At 39.0% G+C, this 16,300-nt stretch overlaps 1 protein-coding gene and 1 long non-coding RNA gene across 3 annotated transcripts in view; one reads left to right on the top strand and one right to left on the bottom strand.

Annotated features, from left to right (window-relative positions):
• The window catches only part of LOC140713718 (solute carrier family 12 member 7-like), a 219,369-nt gene extending 209,026 nt beyond the window's left edge, over window positions 1-10,343 (bottom strand). For both annotated transcript variants that reach the window (XM_073024142.1, XM_073024144.1), the window contains exon 1: window positions 10,043-10,343. In XM_073024142.1, the coding sequence (XP_072880243.1) occupies window positions 10,043-10,202 (160 nt within the window). In that variant the 5' untranslated portion in view covers window positions 10,203-10,343. The remainder of the gene's footprint in view (window positions 1-10,042) is intronic.
• Window positions 10,344-10,671: 328 nt separating this feature from the next.
• LOC140713719 (uncharacterized) lies at window positions 10,672-13,418 on the top strand. The gene is made up of 2 exons (XR_012095717.1): window positions 10,672-10,876; window positions 13,233-13,418. It is a non-coding gene; the product is annotated as an uncharacterized lncRNA (long non-coding RNA).
• Window positions 13,419-16,300: the final 2,882 nt, after the last annotated feature.

The raw sequence follows: 16,300 nt of genomic DNA, 5'->3' as shown, positions 1-16,300 counted from the left end.
AAAGTACAGGCAGTCTTTAAGTCGGATTTGTGCACAAGTCAGAACAGGTACATCCAGTATTATTTAGTGTCAGTTAGTCAAACGTTTGTCTTAGTATATAGTATATATTTTACCTTTCGATAAAGCATTGAACATATGTATTTCAATAATTAAACCACTGCATTGCTTAATAATAATTATAGCTTTCATCAGGGAAGGGCCTTTCACATGCTCCATTATTCTCACTTTATCCTTTAAAATTGTTCCGATCATTGACTGACTGTAGCCTAATGCTTTTCCAATGACCAATGACATCTCATCTCTTTCCAATTGCTTTATTATTTCCACTTTATTTTCGATCATGATCGTCTTCCATCAACAGAACAGAAACACTGCAGATTCAGCAGCGGCTGTGGACAGCAGGTCCTGAGCTCCGCCAGGTCTTAAAGTCCACCACACTGAGACAGGTTAAATAACGTCCTGAGCTCTGCCGGGTCCTAAAGTCCACTGCACTGAGACATGTTAAATAAGGGACTTGAACATCTGCATTTTTGGTATCTGCAGGGGGTCCCAGAACAAATTCCCCGTGGATAAGGAGTGCCAACTGTACAGGAATTATTTCCTCAGTAGATCAATGAACAAGAGAAGCACAGATATGTAAAAGATGATACGAAGGAACAACTTGGATGTAAATTCACCATTGATGAATACTGAAACTTGTGGATGCATTAAGAGAAACCTTGCTCTGAGTAAAAGCTCATCCTAAACTGAGTCTCAAGAACTATCAATTGATAGCACATCTACTGTAATGAAGTGCTTCAAGAGGTTGCTTATGACTAGAATTAACCCTGCTGAGCAAGGACCTGGACCCACTGCAATTTTCCTACCATGCAACAGGTCTACAGCGGATATAATCCCACTGGCTTTCCACTTTGCTTTGGAGCAAAATATACATTAAGTTGCTATTTAGCAATTACAACTCAGCCTTCAATATCATCCCCTCAGCACTAATCACCTAGCATCTAAAACTGTACCTGCACAGCCCCCTTTGCAACTGGGTCCACAACTTCCTCATCAGCAGAACTAAGTACGGATCACATCCTTCTCACTAAATCAATACTGCACACCTCAAGGAATGCATGCTTAGTTCATTGCTCTACTCTTGCTACAATTCAGACTGTAGGGGTGAGCTCAGCTCAAATGCAATTGTTAAATTTGCACATGACATCACTGCTGTCATCTACAAATTCATAGATGGCGATGAGGAGGCATACAAGAGTGAACTGATTGGCTAGTTGAGTGGCGTCATCAGAACAACCTTACACAAAGTCAGCAAGACCAAGGAATTAATTGTGGACTTAATTGGAAGGGGGATGACACTGACACACACACTAACACGCAGACACAGTCCTCAATGAGAGGTCAACAGTGGGATGGGTGAGCAGCTTCAAGTTTCTCTGGCTTTCAGCATCTCCAAGGGATCTGCCCTTGGCCCAATACATTGATGCAAACATGAAGGCACACCAGTAGCTTTACTTCATTAGGAATTTGAGATTTGTTAATGCTTTACTGAGTTTAAACTTGCAAAAAAAAACCCACAGTACAAGATGGGACGCATCAAAGGCAAGGCAAGGGAAGGGACTCCTAGGATTCTGGATGAGATTTTAAAATACTTTCTGCACAAGTACTAGCTTTATTTCAAAACCACAAACACAAGGAAGTCTGCAATGCTGGAAATCTAAAGCAACTTTTACAAAATGCTGGAGGACTTCAGTAGGTCAGGCAGCATCCACGGAAATAAATAAACATTTAACATTTTGGACTAAGATTCTGTACAGAGAAAGCTCTTGAGTCCAACATCACTGGTGGGGAAGATATTAGAAAAAGTTCTGAGAGAGATTAGTAATAACTTGGAAAGGCAGGGACAAATCAGAGATGATGAACATTTGTTTTGTTAAGGGTAGATCCTCTGATCAATCAGACTGTGGGAGACTGGTTCAAAAGGTTAGGGCTCTAAGAACCAAAGACCAGTTGAGAAACTGGATACAAGACTGGCTCAGCATAGGAGCAAAAGGTGATGGTAAAGAGTTATTTCTGCCATTGAATTATTGTCACGAATGGCATCCTACAACAATCAGTGCTGGGACCCTTGCTCTGATGTTTATTCAACATTGGGATATGCTCCCTTCTCACTTCAACCATCAGGATGGAAGGAGAGTAGCCTGAAGACCACACATGATGATTCAGGAAGTTCTTTTTTCAAAAAAACCTCTGCCAACAAATATCTGAATGATTCATGAACACTGCCCTGTTACTTTTTTTTGTAGTTCACAGTAATTTTGTCTTTGCACTATACTGCTGCAGCAAGTCAACAATTTCACATAAGTCAGTGATAACAAATCCTATTCTATACATGAATGACTTGGATGTGGAAGGTATGATCTGTAAATTTCCAGATGACACAAAGATTGTTGAAGTAGCAAGGAAAATAAGCTTAAGACTACAGATATCAATGTTGAGAAATGAGTGGAAATTGGTGAAAAGAATACAATCTAGACAAATTGACCTGATGCATTTTGAGAGCACCTGGTGCAAATAGCATGAATGGTAGGGCCTTATGGAGTACTGAGGAAGAGGGACTTTGGGTACAAGTCTAAAGACCTTTCAAAGTGGCAACAGAGGTAGTTAAATGGTTAGGAAGACATGGGATACTGACCTTTAATTAGTTGGGACACCAAATCAAGACAGATTATGCTTTAACTTTATAAAACCTTGGTCAGAGTTACTGGGTGCATTTCTAATCACCACGATATACAAAAGATGTGACACAGCTTTGACTCAGTGTGACTCAGTGCAGAGGAGTTTTGCCAGATAACTGTGTTGGAAGTCATAATGAGAAACCAGCAAAAGTGAGCTCTGTTGACTCTGGAGAGGAGGAGATTAAGATGTATCATCTCTGGATGGTATCAGGCTCGATCTCCACTGTGTAAGAGAAGGATCCAGTTCTGTCCTTCATATTTCCAAATACCTACTTTTGATCACCTGTGTAATCTCTCACTAGAACTGCTTGTCCAGGAATGAAACATCGAACCTCCTTGGAGGAGCCTTCAATTTGTCTCACTTTGTCCTGCATCATCCTCCTGAGATTGTGTTTGATGAGATCCAACCATGAAAGCAAGGGATAACCAGGAACTAGATAGCTGGTGAGTTGTAGGTTGTGGAATGTGTTGCATTAAGATATGCATGGGAATTGGCAAGCTTCTGGCTAGTGTATTCTGCTGACATTGCTGCAGTGCATTCCTCAGACTCTGGACAAATCTTTCCACAAAGCCATTTGTAGCTGGTTGGTACGGTGAAGGTATAATACATCTTATTACATTCATTTTTAGGAATTATCAAACTGTTCCCCACAAACTATGGTCCATTGTCACTAACAAAGTTCTGAAACACCAGTCCTTGTGAAGGGGCTTCTCAGTACATCAACTATGTACGAGGCAAACATGAGGAAATCTGCAGATGCTGGAAATTCAAGCAACACACATAAAATACTGGTGGAACGCAGCAGGTCAGGCAGCATCTATAGGGAGAAGCGCTGTCAACATTTCAGGCCAAGACCCTTCGTCTGTACTGTGGGGTCTTTCATAGTTTCCCTTTGGATTAGCTCTGCCACAGTAGGGCGACGTTTGATTTGCTTTAGGGAGAATACATCGAGTGTCTTTTTTTATATATAAACGTTAATTTTTCCAGTACTTTCTTTTCTAAGAGTAACAGGACAATCCAGAAGCATTTCCATGATTAGGTGTCTTCTTGAATTCAATTTTGTTAATTGTTTCCTCTTAGAAAGAGCCCATCTCTGCATTCATGCTGCTGCTGTTAATGGAACACCCTTCTGTGGATTGAAAGTAGATACCCATGGTTGATGATCTGTAATGAGGGTAAATTCTCTCCCACACAAGTACTGGCTTACATGTTTTACACTCCAAACCAGATATACATAATTTTTTTCTGCAGTGGTAAGGGGAGTGATGCAAAGGCTATGGGGTGTTCACTTCCATCACTTGTAACATGTGACATGATGCCACCTGTAACACAAGGAAAGGCATCACAAGCAAACTACACTGGATGATGTGGATCATTATGTGTCAGTACAGTGTCTGAAATCACCATTTCCTTTATTTTTTTGAAAGCCATTTCACACTGTTTTGTCCATTCCCAATCTGCAGTAATGAGTTTAAGGGGTGAGGCACAGTAGCCAGGTTTGGCGGGAACCTGTGAAAGTAGTTGACAAATCCTAAAAAGGACCAAAGCAGTGACACATCTTTTGGCCTTGGGGCATCTACCACTGCTTGAATTTTCTCTGCACACTTGTATAATTTTTGTGCATCAATGGAGTGCTCACGGTAAGTGATGCTTGGTTTAAAGAATTCACACTTGTCGCATCATGCGCGGAGCCCATAATCTTCTCACCTTTTTAACAATGTCGAGGTTTTGGAGATGCTCCTGGTCATCCTTACCAGAGGTAATGATGTCATCCAGGTAACACTAAGTGCCTGGACAGCCTTGTAGCACCTGGTCCGTAGCCTTCTGCTAGAGTGCAGGTGCAGATGCTACTCAAAAAAAAAAGCCCATTATACTGATAAAGTCCTTTGGGAGTGTTTATGCAGTGAATCACTTGGACTCTTCTTCCATCCCAATCTGCAAGTAGGCCTCAGCCAAGTCCACTTTGCTGAAGTGTTTCCCTCCAGAAAGGTTTGTAAAGGTATACTCTATCCTGGGCAGAGGGCATTAATCTACTTTCAGTATTGGGTTAAGGGTAACCTTAAAATCACCACAGATCTTGACAGCCATACTTCTTGGCTACTGGGATGATTGGTTGTCCATGGGCCCCACCCAACCTTAGAAAAATTCCTTCAGCCTCCATGTGATCTAACTTACAAGGAAATGGATGGACTTTGCAAAACTTGGGTGTTGTATTTTCATTCAACGTTATTTTACCTTTGATATGTTAGAGCTTTCTAATGCCATTCCTGAACACTATTGTGGCATTTTCCAGGACATTTCTTAATTTGCTTTCATATGGCATCATTGCAGGGGATGTGGCATGTATAGGATGGATGGCTTGCCAATCAAATTGTAGTTGTCTCAGCCAATCACACCCCCACAATGCTGGTCCTTCTGTGTTTTAAAAAAAAACATATACAAACACAATGTGGTTTGTTTGTTCTTATATTTCACTGTTACGAATGTCATTCCCACAGGAGTTACCTTTTCTCCAGTAGAAGTTCATAGTTGGATATCTGCAAGCTTCAGTTAATATCTTTGAAATGCCGAAAAAACTCATTTTATGGAATGACTGAAACAGTTGAACCAGTGTCTAATTACATTTTAATTAATTTGCTGTTCACTCTGGCATAAGCCATATTGCTTGTCTATTGTTAATTTTCACACTGTAAATTTCGAGGCCACATAATCCTGTGTCATTCTCAGATTCTCCATCAGCACACAGATTAATGCTCTTTTTGAAACTGCAACTTTACTTTTTTAGCTTTTTCTCTTCCCTGTGCAGTCTATTAATTTTTGTCTGCCCAACATGATCTTTGTACATGTCCCACTTTGTTAGATTTTCTGCAAGTTTCACCTTTTAATCTGCATTAGTCTACTGTACGTGAACCCCTGCCACAATGGTAACAGAATTTGTTCAGCCAAGCTCACATCTGCTGGTTTGGTTGGCGTCAAACTCTGAAGCAATACCCTGTTCCACATGTTGTGATGTAGGACAAATCACCCTGCTCAACTGGTATCCCATTACCTATCCTAAACATTTGCACTCCTCAATTCTGTCTCATTGTGCGCCATCTACAAAGTATACTATAGGTACTCAACAAGGAACTCTGAAAACAACTCATAATCCACTAAAAAGAGCAAATGGAAATACTGCCACCTGCACATTACCCTCAAAAATCACACTCTATTATGACTCAAAAATCTTTCTTTTTAAACTATAAACAGCATTAGATCCAGAGAAACAATTATTTCATTCTTGTTTAAACTTGTGTACAGGAAATGACATTAAACAACCTTGAATCTGTGGAAATTTGCTATTCTTTGGTATCAAGTCTCCTCAAACTAATGAAATATACTGTAGCTGGTGTGTGCCTTCTTTGTAGTTATTTCAACATATGGGCCCAGGATAGATCTTTAAAGATGTTGACACCCAGGAACTTGAAATTGTGCACCCTTTCCACTTCTGGTCCCTCAATGAAGACTGGTGGGTATTCTCAACCTTCCCTTCCTTAAGTCTGCAATCAATTTCTTGTTCTTACTGAGACTGAGTGAGGTTGTTGTTGTGACATTACTCAACTAGCTGATCTATCTCATTCCTGAAATTCTGCCAACAATAGTTGTGTCATTAGCAAATTTATAGATGGCATTTGAACTAAGCATACCCACACAGCTGGGAATGTAGCGAGTAGAGCAGTAGGCCAAGCACTCATCCTAGAGGTGCGCCAACGTTGACCATCAGTGAGTCGTCAGTTTTGATTCTCATTGACTCTGGGTCTCCCAATGATGAAGTCAAGGATTCAGTTGCAGAACGAGTTAGAGGGGCCCAGGGTTTGGAGCTTGTTGATTGTACTGAGGGTATGATTGTGTTGAGCACTGAACTGTAATCAATTCAAAGATTCAAAGTACATTTATCAACTATAATCACGAAACAAAGAAGGATGATGGAACCAGTCTGTTCGAAGAAAAACATCAAACCTCCTCCCCAGCACACAAATGGCAACAAAAAAAGCAAAACACACAGAATACTAAACATTTTTAAAAAAAAATCAAAGGGCATATTTTAATGCTGTTCAGCTCAATGTTCATCACCTGCATGCAGCCCCGACTTAAAAAGCTCAAAAGTAGTAATTTTTAAAAAGGGACAACTAGAACCAGATCTAGAAATTAGAACACATAAAAAGTGAATTAGAGACCAAATCTATAATGTGTCCATTAAACCTTGCTCTGGTACCATCTGCCAACAGTATCAACCACAAGGACCCACACTTGGGAGCCGTGAGTGAGAGACCACCATGCACAAACAATCTTCTCCGGCAGCAGCAAGAGGCCAAACACTCGTTTCTAAGTAAACACCAGCCTGACACAGGTATTGCTATTGCCCAGGTGATTCTTGGCAAAGTGCAGAGTCAGTGAGATTGTATCCACTGTAAACCTATTGTGGTGATAGGCTCATTGCAGTGGGTCCAGATCCTTACTCTGACCCACCTCTCACAGCACTTTATTACAGTAGATGTGAGTGCATCTGGATGATAGTCAGTGAGGATGCTCACCCTGCTCTTCTTGGGCACTGGTATGATTGTCACCTTTTTGTAGCAGGTGTGCAGTAGTGAGAGACTGAAGATGTCCTTGAGCATTTCCCACTATTTGGTTGGCACAGGTTTTCAGTGCTCCATCAGGGCCTGACACCTTGCGAGGGTTCATCCTCCTGAAAAATGTTTTGATGTTCACCTCAGACAGAGATCACAAGGTCACCAGTAGCTGCAGGAATTTGCGTAGTTGTAGCTTTATTCTCCCTTCTAAAATGTGTACTAAAAGACATTGAGCTGATCTGGGAGGTTTCGCTTTATAGGAAGTTCTGGCTTGTAAACCCTGCAAGAACTGATGTACATTCAATTCCTTCTCCAATTTCAATTGGAATTCTATTTTGCTCTTAAAATAGCCTTCTGTAGGTCATAGCCACAGAAGTAATTTCCGTAGTGAGTACAAATAGTTAGTACATAAATCTACCCAACCAAGGAGCAAGCATCAAACTCTATTAATAAAGTAATGAGCCAATTAAAAATCTTTCATGCAATTAATATCTAAATTAATAGAAACATGTAACCACCTGAACTAATATTCTAATCAGAAAAAAACAGATATTTGCATTTATTTTGGACCTTTCAAATCCATCATAAAGCACTTCATAATCAGAGTTTTGTTTTGATACCAAGTAGAAACCACTGTAGCCAATTTCCACATACAAAGATCCCACAAACAGCAATATGGCATTGATCAAATAATCTGAATTTGCTGATGTTGGTTGCAAGATAAATATTGGCAGCTATGCAGATAACCACCCTGCAATTCGTTTTAAAAAAATGCTATGGAACTTTGCTTTACGGAGAACTGAGGTGGAAGGGGCCTTTGCTGAATATCTCATCTGAAAGATAACACATGTACACAAAAAAATCTTTACTTTGCCAATTTTGGGATTGGTAATTTTTTTTTTAAAAAAAAAGTAAAAACAATCAGTTTTTTTACTAATGTATATGCAAACCACAGTGCACCTTGACACTGAAGCCCAATATGTTCCATGGTTATTTACTGTATTGATTGGGAACGCAACCAGAGGTCTTTCTCCTTCGTCATACTGCACAACTATATTCATGACAGCTGCATTTTCTATTTTTGTTTCAAAAATTAAATAAGTGAAGCCACATTATCATGTCAGGTTTCATTAAAATTAGAGATCAAGGTGCAGGTGTTGTTGGGGGATGTAGTAGGGCTCAACTATGATAAAGCACAAAAAAAAAGCCAGACTAGAATTTTATCCATAATTATCGACGAGTTGTGAAGCACTGATAAATACACAACTCAACATTTATTTAGAGCAGTGACATAGGCTGCTTTTATGTCAGGAACCAGGGAGGAAATACAATTTTGTTAACAAACTTAACTTCTTTTTGTTCCTTTTAAAAAAAATTAAGCTATCCAAATGTGTGATAGTTAACAAATACAGTAAAGCACATGGAGAATAAACATTGAATTGAATTTACATCATACCATAATATGGCTATTGCACTGATAGAAGTCACACCCAACTAATTACAAAAATTTCACAAAAGATTACAAAAGTTGTGCCACAACTTTAATCTCAGTGAATTATTAATTTTAAAAAGGTTTAAAATATGTAGTTGTTATTTGCAATATGGCTGTTTTCTTTTACTTTTCATTTATTACTTATTACACATTTTAATGTTTGGATGGTAACTATATTATGTAGCAGCTTTACCATAACAGAACTCCCCAGAGAATAGGGAATTCACTCCTTTTCAACCAAGATCATTTAACTGTTTGAGACAATCTCAAAGTATTGCAACGAAGACAATTTAACAAGTTATCATACCTGGACAGTCCTAAAAATATTACCTTTAATGAGTTTTTAAAGAACTTGAAAAACTATTGGTGATAATTTATATCAGCTTGAATAAAATGGATTTTGCAAATTAATTAACACCTATAGTAATTCATAAATGTAGGAGATTTTGCAGATGTTGAAAATCCAGAATAGCACACTCATGATGTTCTAAGAGTGTCAGCTGAAAACATCGACTGTTTATTCCTTTCTATTGATACTACCTGACCAGAGTTACTCCAGCATTTTGTGTGTTACCCAAAGTAATTCAAAATGGTGCTCTTTGCCAGCCCAATATCACAACAAACTCTGGATACAACTAGAGCATCAATGAAAACACAAGCAATACAAGATCAGGACCAACCAATCAAAACAAAATAAAGCAGTCAGCTAAGGAAGTGAGGAAGTATTAGGTCAGGATGACAAAGGAGTTACCATCTATTGAATAATAATCTCTAGTGACCCAAGTACGGATGCTACTAAATAGAACAAACTGGGAAAGCGGAATGAACAATGGATTGTAAACAAACAGAAAGAATAAAATCACAGCGCCGACCACTCCATAGAATTGCCCATCAACCACACAGGGTACAATTAACAATTTAAAAATATTCCAAGTATTGCAACATTAACTAATATTTTATTGGCGTATTGATCTCCAGTATTTGTTTACAAGTGCGATCTAGTCAAACTAAAACTACTTTCTGTCACAAGCATAACATTGTTCTCTAACCCTAGCGGCATTTAGAAATTTACCAATTTGCTTTCATACAAGATTCTAGAAGAAAACGCTCTAGAGCCGGAGCACGCCTCGTTGCTAGCACAATGGAAAGTGCAGCAGGTTTTCCTTTCCCTTCAGCATTTCGTGTATTGTCTTCTTACCGTATCTATTAGGTTCCCGGAGGTACTCCAGTATGGGCACGGAGCTTTCCTCCTGCGTAGCACTGGTGCAGTTACGGTCCTTGTTCCTCATCTCGTCAGTTTCATGCTCGTCTACCCGGCTCTGAACAGCGGTGACCAAAAACCGCTGCGATTGGGACATGACGGGCCCTCGTTCCTCCTCGTCCACAGCTCCGTGTGCTTGTGTGTGTTCAAAAGAGAGCGCTTCCGTTTACCAGTGGATTTCGATCTTTTGGACGAGAACAAAACCAGTAACCGACCGCTAACTCACTCGGTACATTTCTGACTTCCAGCGCCAACTTTAAACCCGGGCTCGCCAATAAAAACACGTGCTTTTCATTGCTCGTCTTCTTCCACTTTGAAATGCATACGCTCGTTGCTTATGTGCAACCCCATGAGACTCCTTTTGTTATTTGTTAGGAGGATCAAAACGAAAGCCAGCGAGTGTCACTTGTAGTCACTGACACACAGCGACTCTGTTCGCCAGAGATAAAAGCGACCTTTAGGCAGGGGCTCACGTTGCTGATTCTGAAGCCAGCGGGTAGTGAAGTAGGAGAACAGATAGACTCGTTGTAAACTGTCTAATTGGGTGCTGTCGTCAAAATGACTGGCTGAAGCTAGGAGAAAACTCAGTTCTTTTTAATGAGTGTTTTCATTTTATGCTGATTGGTTACGCAAATACCGGAGACGAGGAAAAACGATTTCATCGATGGTTCACTAAATTGGACGGTGAAGGCTCTTAAATTTCCGTTTAGCATGAAGAAAATATTTTAGTGAATGATCACTAGTAGGAGAGTTGTGACAAGACATTTCAAGGCAGGTAAAATTTTTAACCACCTTTAACTAACTCTCCAGTTCGTTTATAGTTTGTCCTTTATAATATATGTAATTTGTATCTGTATGCATTTTATGTATTTTTCCATAATAGGTAATTTTAATTTTAACCCCCAACCAGATTGGGAGTATGAATCACAATCTCAGAGTTGCTGTAGCGTTACCATGAGCATAAAGATATGATTACAGTGTAAAAAAAACGAATGGAACAGAACAGGTTAAAGTTCTGCCCACCCACCCCCAACCCAAAACTGAGATTCCACCCAATTAAGATGGTCAAAGGCTCAAACAAAGACTTGGCTAACACTGAGTTGTTCAGCTATGACAAAATTTGGGAAATCTACAATGTATGTAATACATTTATTTGGAGGCTCTACCCATCACAATATATATTATTTGTACATATTTTTCTGTCCACCTGTTCCCAAAATAGATCGCTTTAGCCTAACCAAGTGGGGACATGAGATTCTGCAGATGCTAGAAATACAGAGTAACACATTAAATGCTGGAGGAACTCAGCAGGTCAGGCAGCACCTATGGAGAGGAATGAATAGTTGGTATTTTGGGTCAAGACCCTCATTAGGACTAAAGGAAGGGGCAAGAAGCCAGAATAAGAAGGTGGGGAGAGTGGAAGGGGTACGAGCTGAACAGGTGATAGATGAAACCAGGTGAGGAAGGAAAACTGAAGTAAGAAGCTTGGAGGTTAGAGGTGGAAAAGGGCTGAAGAAGAAGATAGGAGGGTTGAGTGGACCATAGGTGGAAGGGAAGGAAGAGCACCAGAGGGAGGTGATGGGTAGGTGAGATCAGGAGAAAAGAAGGGGTAAGAGGTAAGCCAGAATGGGTAATGAAAAAGAGAGAAGGAGAAATCAATGATCATGCTATCACGTTAGAAACACAGGAAACCTACAGCACAATACAGTCCCTTCGGCGCACAAAGTTGTGCCTAACATGTCCCTACCTTAGAAATTACTAGGCTTACCCATAGCCCTCTATTTTTCTAAGCTATCTAAACAGATTGAGGTGTTGCTCATCCAACTTGAGTGTGGCCTTGTTGTGGCAGTAGAGGAGGCCATGGACCAACATGCAGTAAGTTGAAATGATTTGAGTGGTGATTGGGAAATCCTGCTGGACAGAGTGAAAGTGTAAGTGTTTTTTCAATCTTAAACCATCTTTAAGGTTAAAAAAAATTGGAATTTCTGATTGGTCTCTTTGTAATTCTTATAATTCGATTCAATTATCTTGCATTCATGTTCTTATGGATTGCCTCTAATTACACTCTCATCCACATGTTCCTTCTGCATACAAGCCATCAAAGTTGGCTTGTATTGTGCAAAGCAAGATTTGTTAGGGTAGCAAATATTAAAGTCCAAATTGTCACACCACAAGCACCTAGATGGTAGCCAAAATGACTAACACAAGCACTTGGATAGTAAGTAAGAGAGTGCATAGCAGGAAGTTCCATGAAATAAAAACAACTTCATGTCAGGACAGAAATTAATTGAAAGATGTCCAAAGAATTTGATATTGACAATTGTTCTCTGAACATTAGTTGAGTGATACTTTAATGTTATAATAGTATAATGACCACAAGAACTTAGATCAATAACAGTGACAAAGCAACTCATGCACTTGGAGGTAAGTAGCATATTGTTGCACCAATGTTGACAGTATCACCACAGAACTGTTTCACTAGTTGGTAGTTGCTTATTCACAAGAAAGTGACATGGAACTGGCTACCAATATGTGGATATAGACATGAAAAAAACAAAGAGCTACAATAGATCTACAGCAAAAGAGGTATGCTGGAATTGATGCTGTGTAATGCTTATGAAAATGGATCGATCAATTTTAAAAGGAAAAAAAGGGGAATGCCTGAATTTAAAGCCCCTTTCATTATGTCAGGGTGCACCATAGTCAATAATGTACATTTAAGATGTAAATTTATTGTAATGCAGGAAATGCAGCAACATCTCACGAACAGTAATATCATAATGATTTGATAACTTCAGTTCTGTTGTTATACTGCTTAAGGTTTGAAAATTGGCCAGGGCTTGCAGAGAATTCTCCTGCTATTCCGCTAAGGATGAATTGGTATTCTCATCCAGTAATCCACTTTCAATTGTGCAAGATTCCTCTAGTATCACAGTCCAGATTTAACATTTGATTTCCTGAAATGAGACATGAACTCACAGCTACTAATTAATAATATTTAAAAGTGGAAGTGCTTTCTATTTTAGCCATGGGTGCCCGCACAACTTGCAAATAGCAGCATTATGTTTTTGTTAATAAATCAGACATTTTGCAGCTTTTATTCACAACATGACCTTATGTTTCACAGGAGCCTACTTGAAGTGTGCAAATGACCCAAGAATGTTATTGGGAAGATAAAAAGACTGCAGTACAACAAAGTACTTTTTTTGAATGTAAAGTATTTTGCATGCAGTTATGAAAGGGCTTCCTATTATTAAAAGGAATTGAAGTTCTTCATGTGAACTCAAGAAGAAATAAAATGGCAGTAAATCCATCTCTGGGTGATAATATAACATTGCAGTACCACTTGAGAAGAGAGGAGAGCTTGTTGATGCTCATGAATATAATGTGTATGCAGCAATAACTTTTTTAATACTGATATTTCTGTTCACTTATTGTAATGCAGGCAAAAGTTAATGTTAGCCATAGATCAGGTGATAGCATTCTTGTCAGCTTGTCAGAGATTGAGGGTACAAGAGTGACTTCAGAGATTTGAGTACAAAATCTATGCGGATGCCCCGATACAGTATTGAGAGAGTAAAGTAAGGTTCATTCTGCTACCTCAAGTTGATGTAAAAGATGCCCATGTGATTATTTATCTATGATATTCTGGCCTATGTTTACCATTCAAACAGATCATCTGATCATGATCATTTTGCTCTTTGTGAAGCCTACTTGCTGGGTGCAAACGGAAACAAATCTCCTACAATACAACAGATTCATTAAGGTTGTCATAGTCAGGGGAGGTGGTGGGGACAAGTTCCCACCACCTATTAAATGCTCCCAATAGTGTGCATCTCAAATACCCTCTGCAAACCAAGTCCAGCTCCTGGCCTTCACGTGTGGCTTAGCTACTAAGCCCGGTGCAACTATTGCTACTGACAGGAGAAAGGGCAAAGGCAGGTTACTGGTGTCTTAAAACCAGTCACTTTAGGCAGATGGGGCTCATTAGGCATGGTTGGCAGCTCATCTAGGAGGAGAACTCTGATCTCAAATCTCTACTGTCTTGCGGCGATACCTACTCATGGGTAAGGCTTTGTGAGTAAACCCCGAATGAAAAATCTAGAGCTGGAGTCCCTAAGATAGTGCAATGTTGAGTTCAATACTGACTGGTAACTCCTGCAGTGCCGCTGGTGCCAAACTGTATCGGTCTCTGCCATTCCTTTGTATTTATCAGCTGCCTGGAAAGGGGGAGCTTGCTCTCAATATCGTACTGCCCTGGCTTGCATACCAGCTTGCGTATCACATAGACAGTTAGGACTCAATGTCCATGGCTGAACCTGAACAACAGATACTTTACATGTAGTTCTTTGAGATATCAAAGATTATATAAACACAAGTTTTTCTTTTCTGTCACTGCACAGACTTTATAAGGCAGCAAAACATCCAGGTTTCAGAAAGTTTCTTTAAAGGTACATACCAGCCTATTCCTTTTGTAATTTTGAATTGAGGGCACCTAATGATTACCTCTAACAAAGGAGAACAAATTGCCTTAAGCCCAGATACCTACAGGCTCTTTAACTGGAAAAGGGGAAACTATTCAAATTTGTGGATCTCAGTGAGTCTCCATAAATGTTGGTAAAGTAAATTCTGGAGGTAGACAAGGAAAAAGTTGTAAGGGGTAGGGCAAGGAGTATAATTGCGGGTGCATAAAGTGAGAATGTAGCTTTAGATCCTGAACTATATTTGGACAGGTACAAGAGAAATTAAGCTGGGGCATACCGCTGGATCATGATGCAGGAGAGAAGCATTAGAGAACAATTATAGCTCCAGTCATGGAAGTGGAAATACTTAGCACAAGAAGTTTGCTATTAATTCTTCTAAATTCGTCTGCAACTTAAAGCCTTAATCTAATGTGGCACCTCTGGATATTTAACAATATTCAATATTTTCTTGTCTCAGATTTCACATTTTGAATACTACATTCTAAAGCTCTCAATTTGGAATGCCCAATAGGTTGCTGCATGTAATCCTAGTTAAAAACCATCATGGATTGTTGTAACAGTCCATTTGGTCTATTATCTTGTGCTGGTTTCTGCCGGAACATGCTAGATTAATTTGTCCTATGCCTTTCTGCATAGCCCTGCAACTTTTGTAACCAAGTACTCATCCAGTTTCCTTTTGCACCCTCAGGTAGTCCATTCCAGTTAATGGCATCTTACAATGTAATTTTTAAAATTTTAACTTGACTTCTTTCTCCTCATACACCTTTGCTCTAAGGATAAACTCAAGAATGCTATGCAATTTTAAAATATAAAAATGAACACTTGTATTTAGATAGTGCCTTTGCAAGCTCATATCATTTGAAGCATTTCACAGACAATTTTTTAAGAGTAGTCTTTATTTAAACATAGGAGCATTAGTACTCAAATTGTGTTATAGAATGAACAGCCTTTGGAATTTGCTGTCACTTTCTAAGTTTCTTTTAATTGCAGTTGAGAATCTCCCTTTCCTTGCACCACCTGTAACTTTGAGTAGAAAGAATAATATCACTTCAAACCTGTCAGCTGTAGATTTTATTTGCTTTGTGACTGTTTCATTGATCTCAAGCTTATCTTGTTAATTAGGTACTGTACATGAATGGGTAAATAATTTAACTTTTTTTTGCCGGAAAGGTTGCATAAAATAGTTGAGAGGTGGATCACATAGATCATAATCATTGATTTGGTTGTATTGGACTGCACCGTTTGATTCAAAGTAATGAATTCTAAATAAGAAATCTTGTCAAATCCGCAAAACAAAATTTAATACATCTGTTGTCATGACGACAGAGACCATTTAATTGGTTCCTTCAAGTCTCCTATTCATCTTTAGTGGCAGTTTAGTTGCTAGGTGATGTGGGATTTTCTCTAGGGTATGCTATAATTGGAAGCAGATGTTTTCCCACTTTATATTTTACATAAATTAAATTTTATTTGTTAAAATTGTAATTAATGGTATTAAGTATATTGAAACTGTTCTGGAACTAACTGAATATCTCAAGTTCTTTGAATTATGACATCACAAATTTTAAAATACTATCAATAGAGAGAGTGCAGAAAAGATCAACTAGGACATTGCTTGGATTGCAGGACTAATTATAAAGATAATTTAGATAGGCTGAGTTTATTTTCATATGTATGTAGGAGACCGAGGTGTGACCTCGTTGAGGTTTAT

Source organism: Hemitrygon akajei, chromosome 20 (genome assembly GCF_048418815.1).
Source record: "Hemitrygon akajei chromosome 20, sHemAka1.3, whole genome shotgun sequence".
NCBI lineage: Eukaryota > Metazoa > Chordata > Chondrichthyes > Myliobatiformes > Dasyatidae > Hemitrygon > Hemitrygon akajei.
Note: the sequence above shows the minus strand (reverse complement) of the source record. Positions and strands in the feature narration are given on the sequence as shown.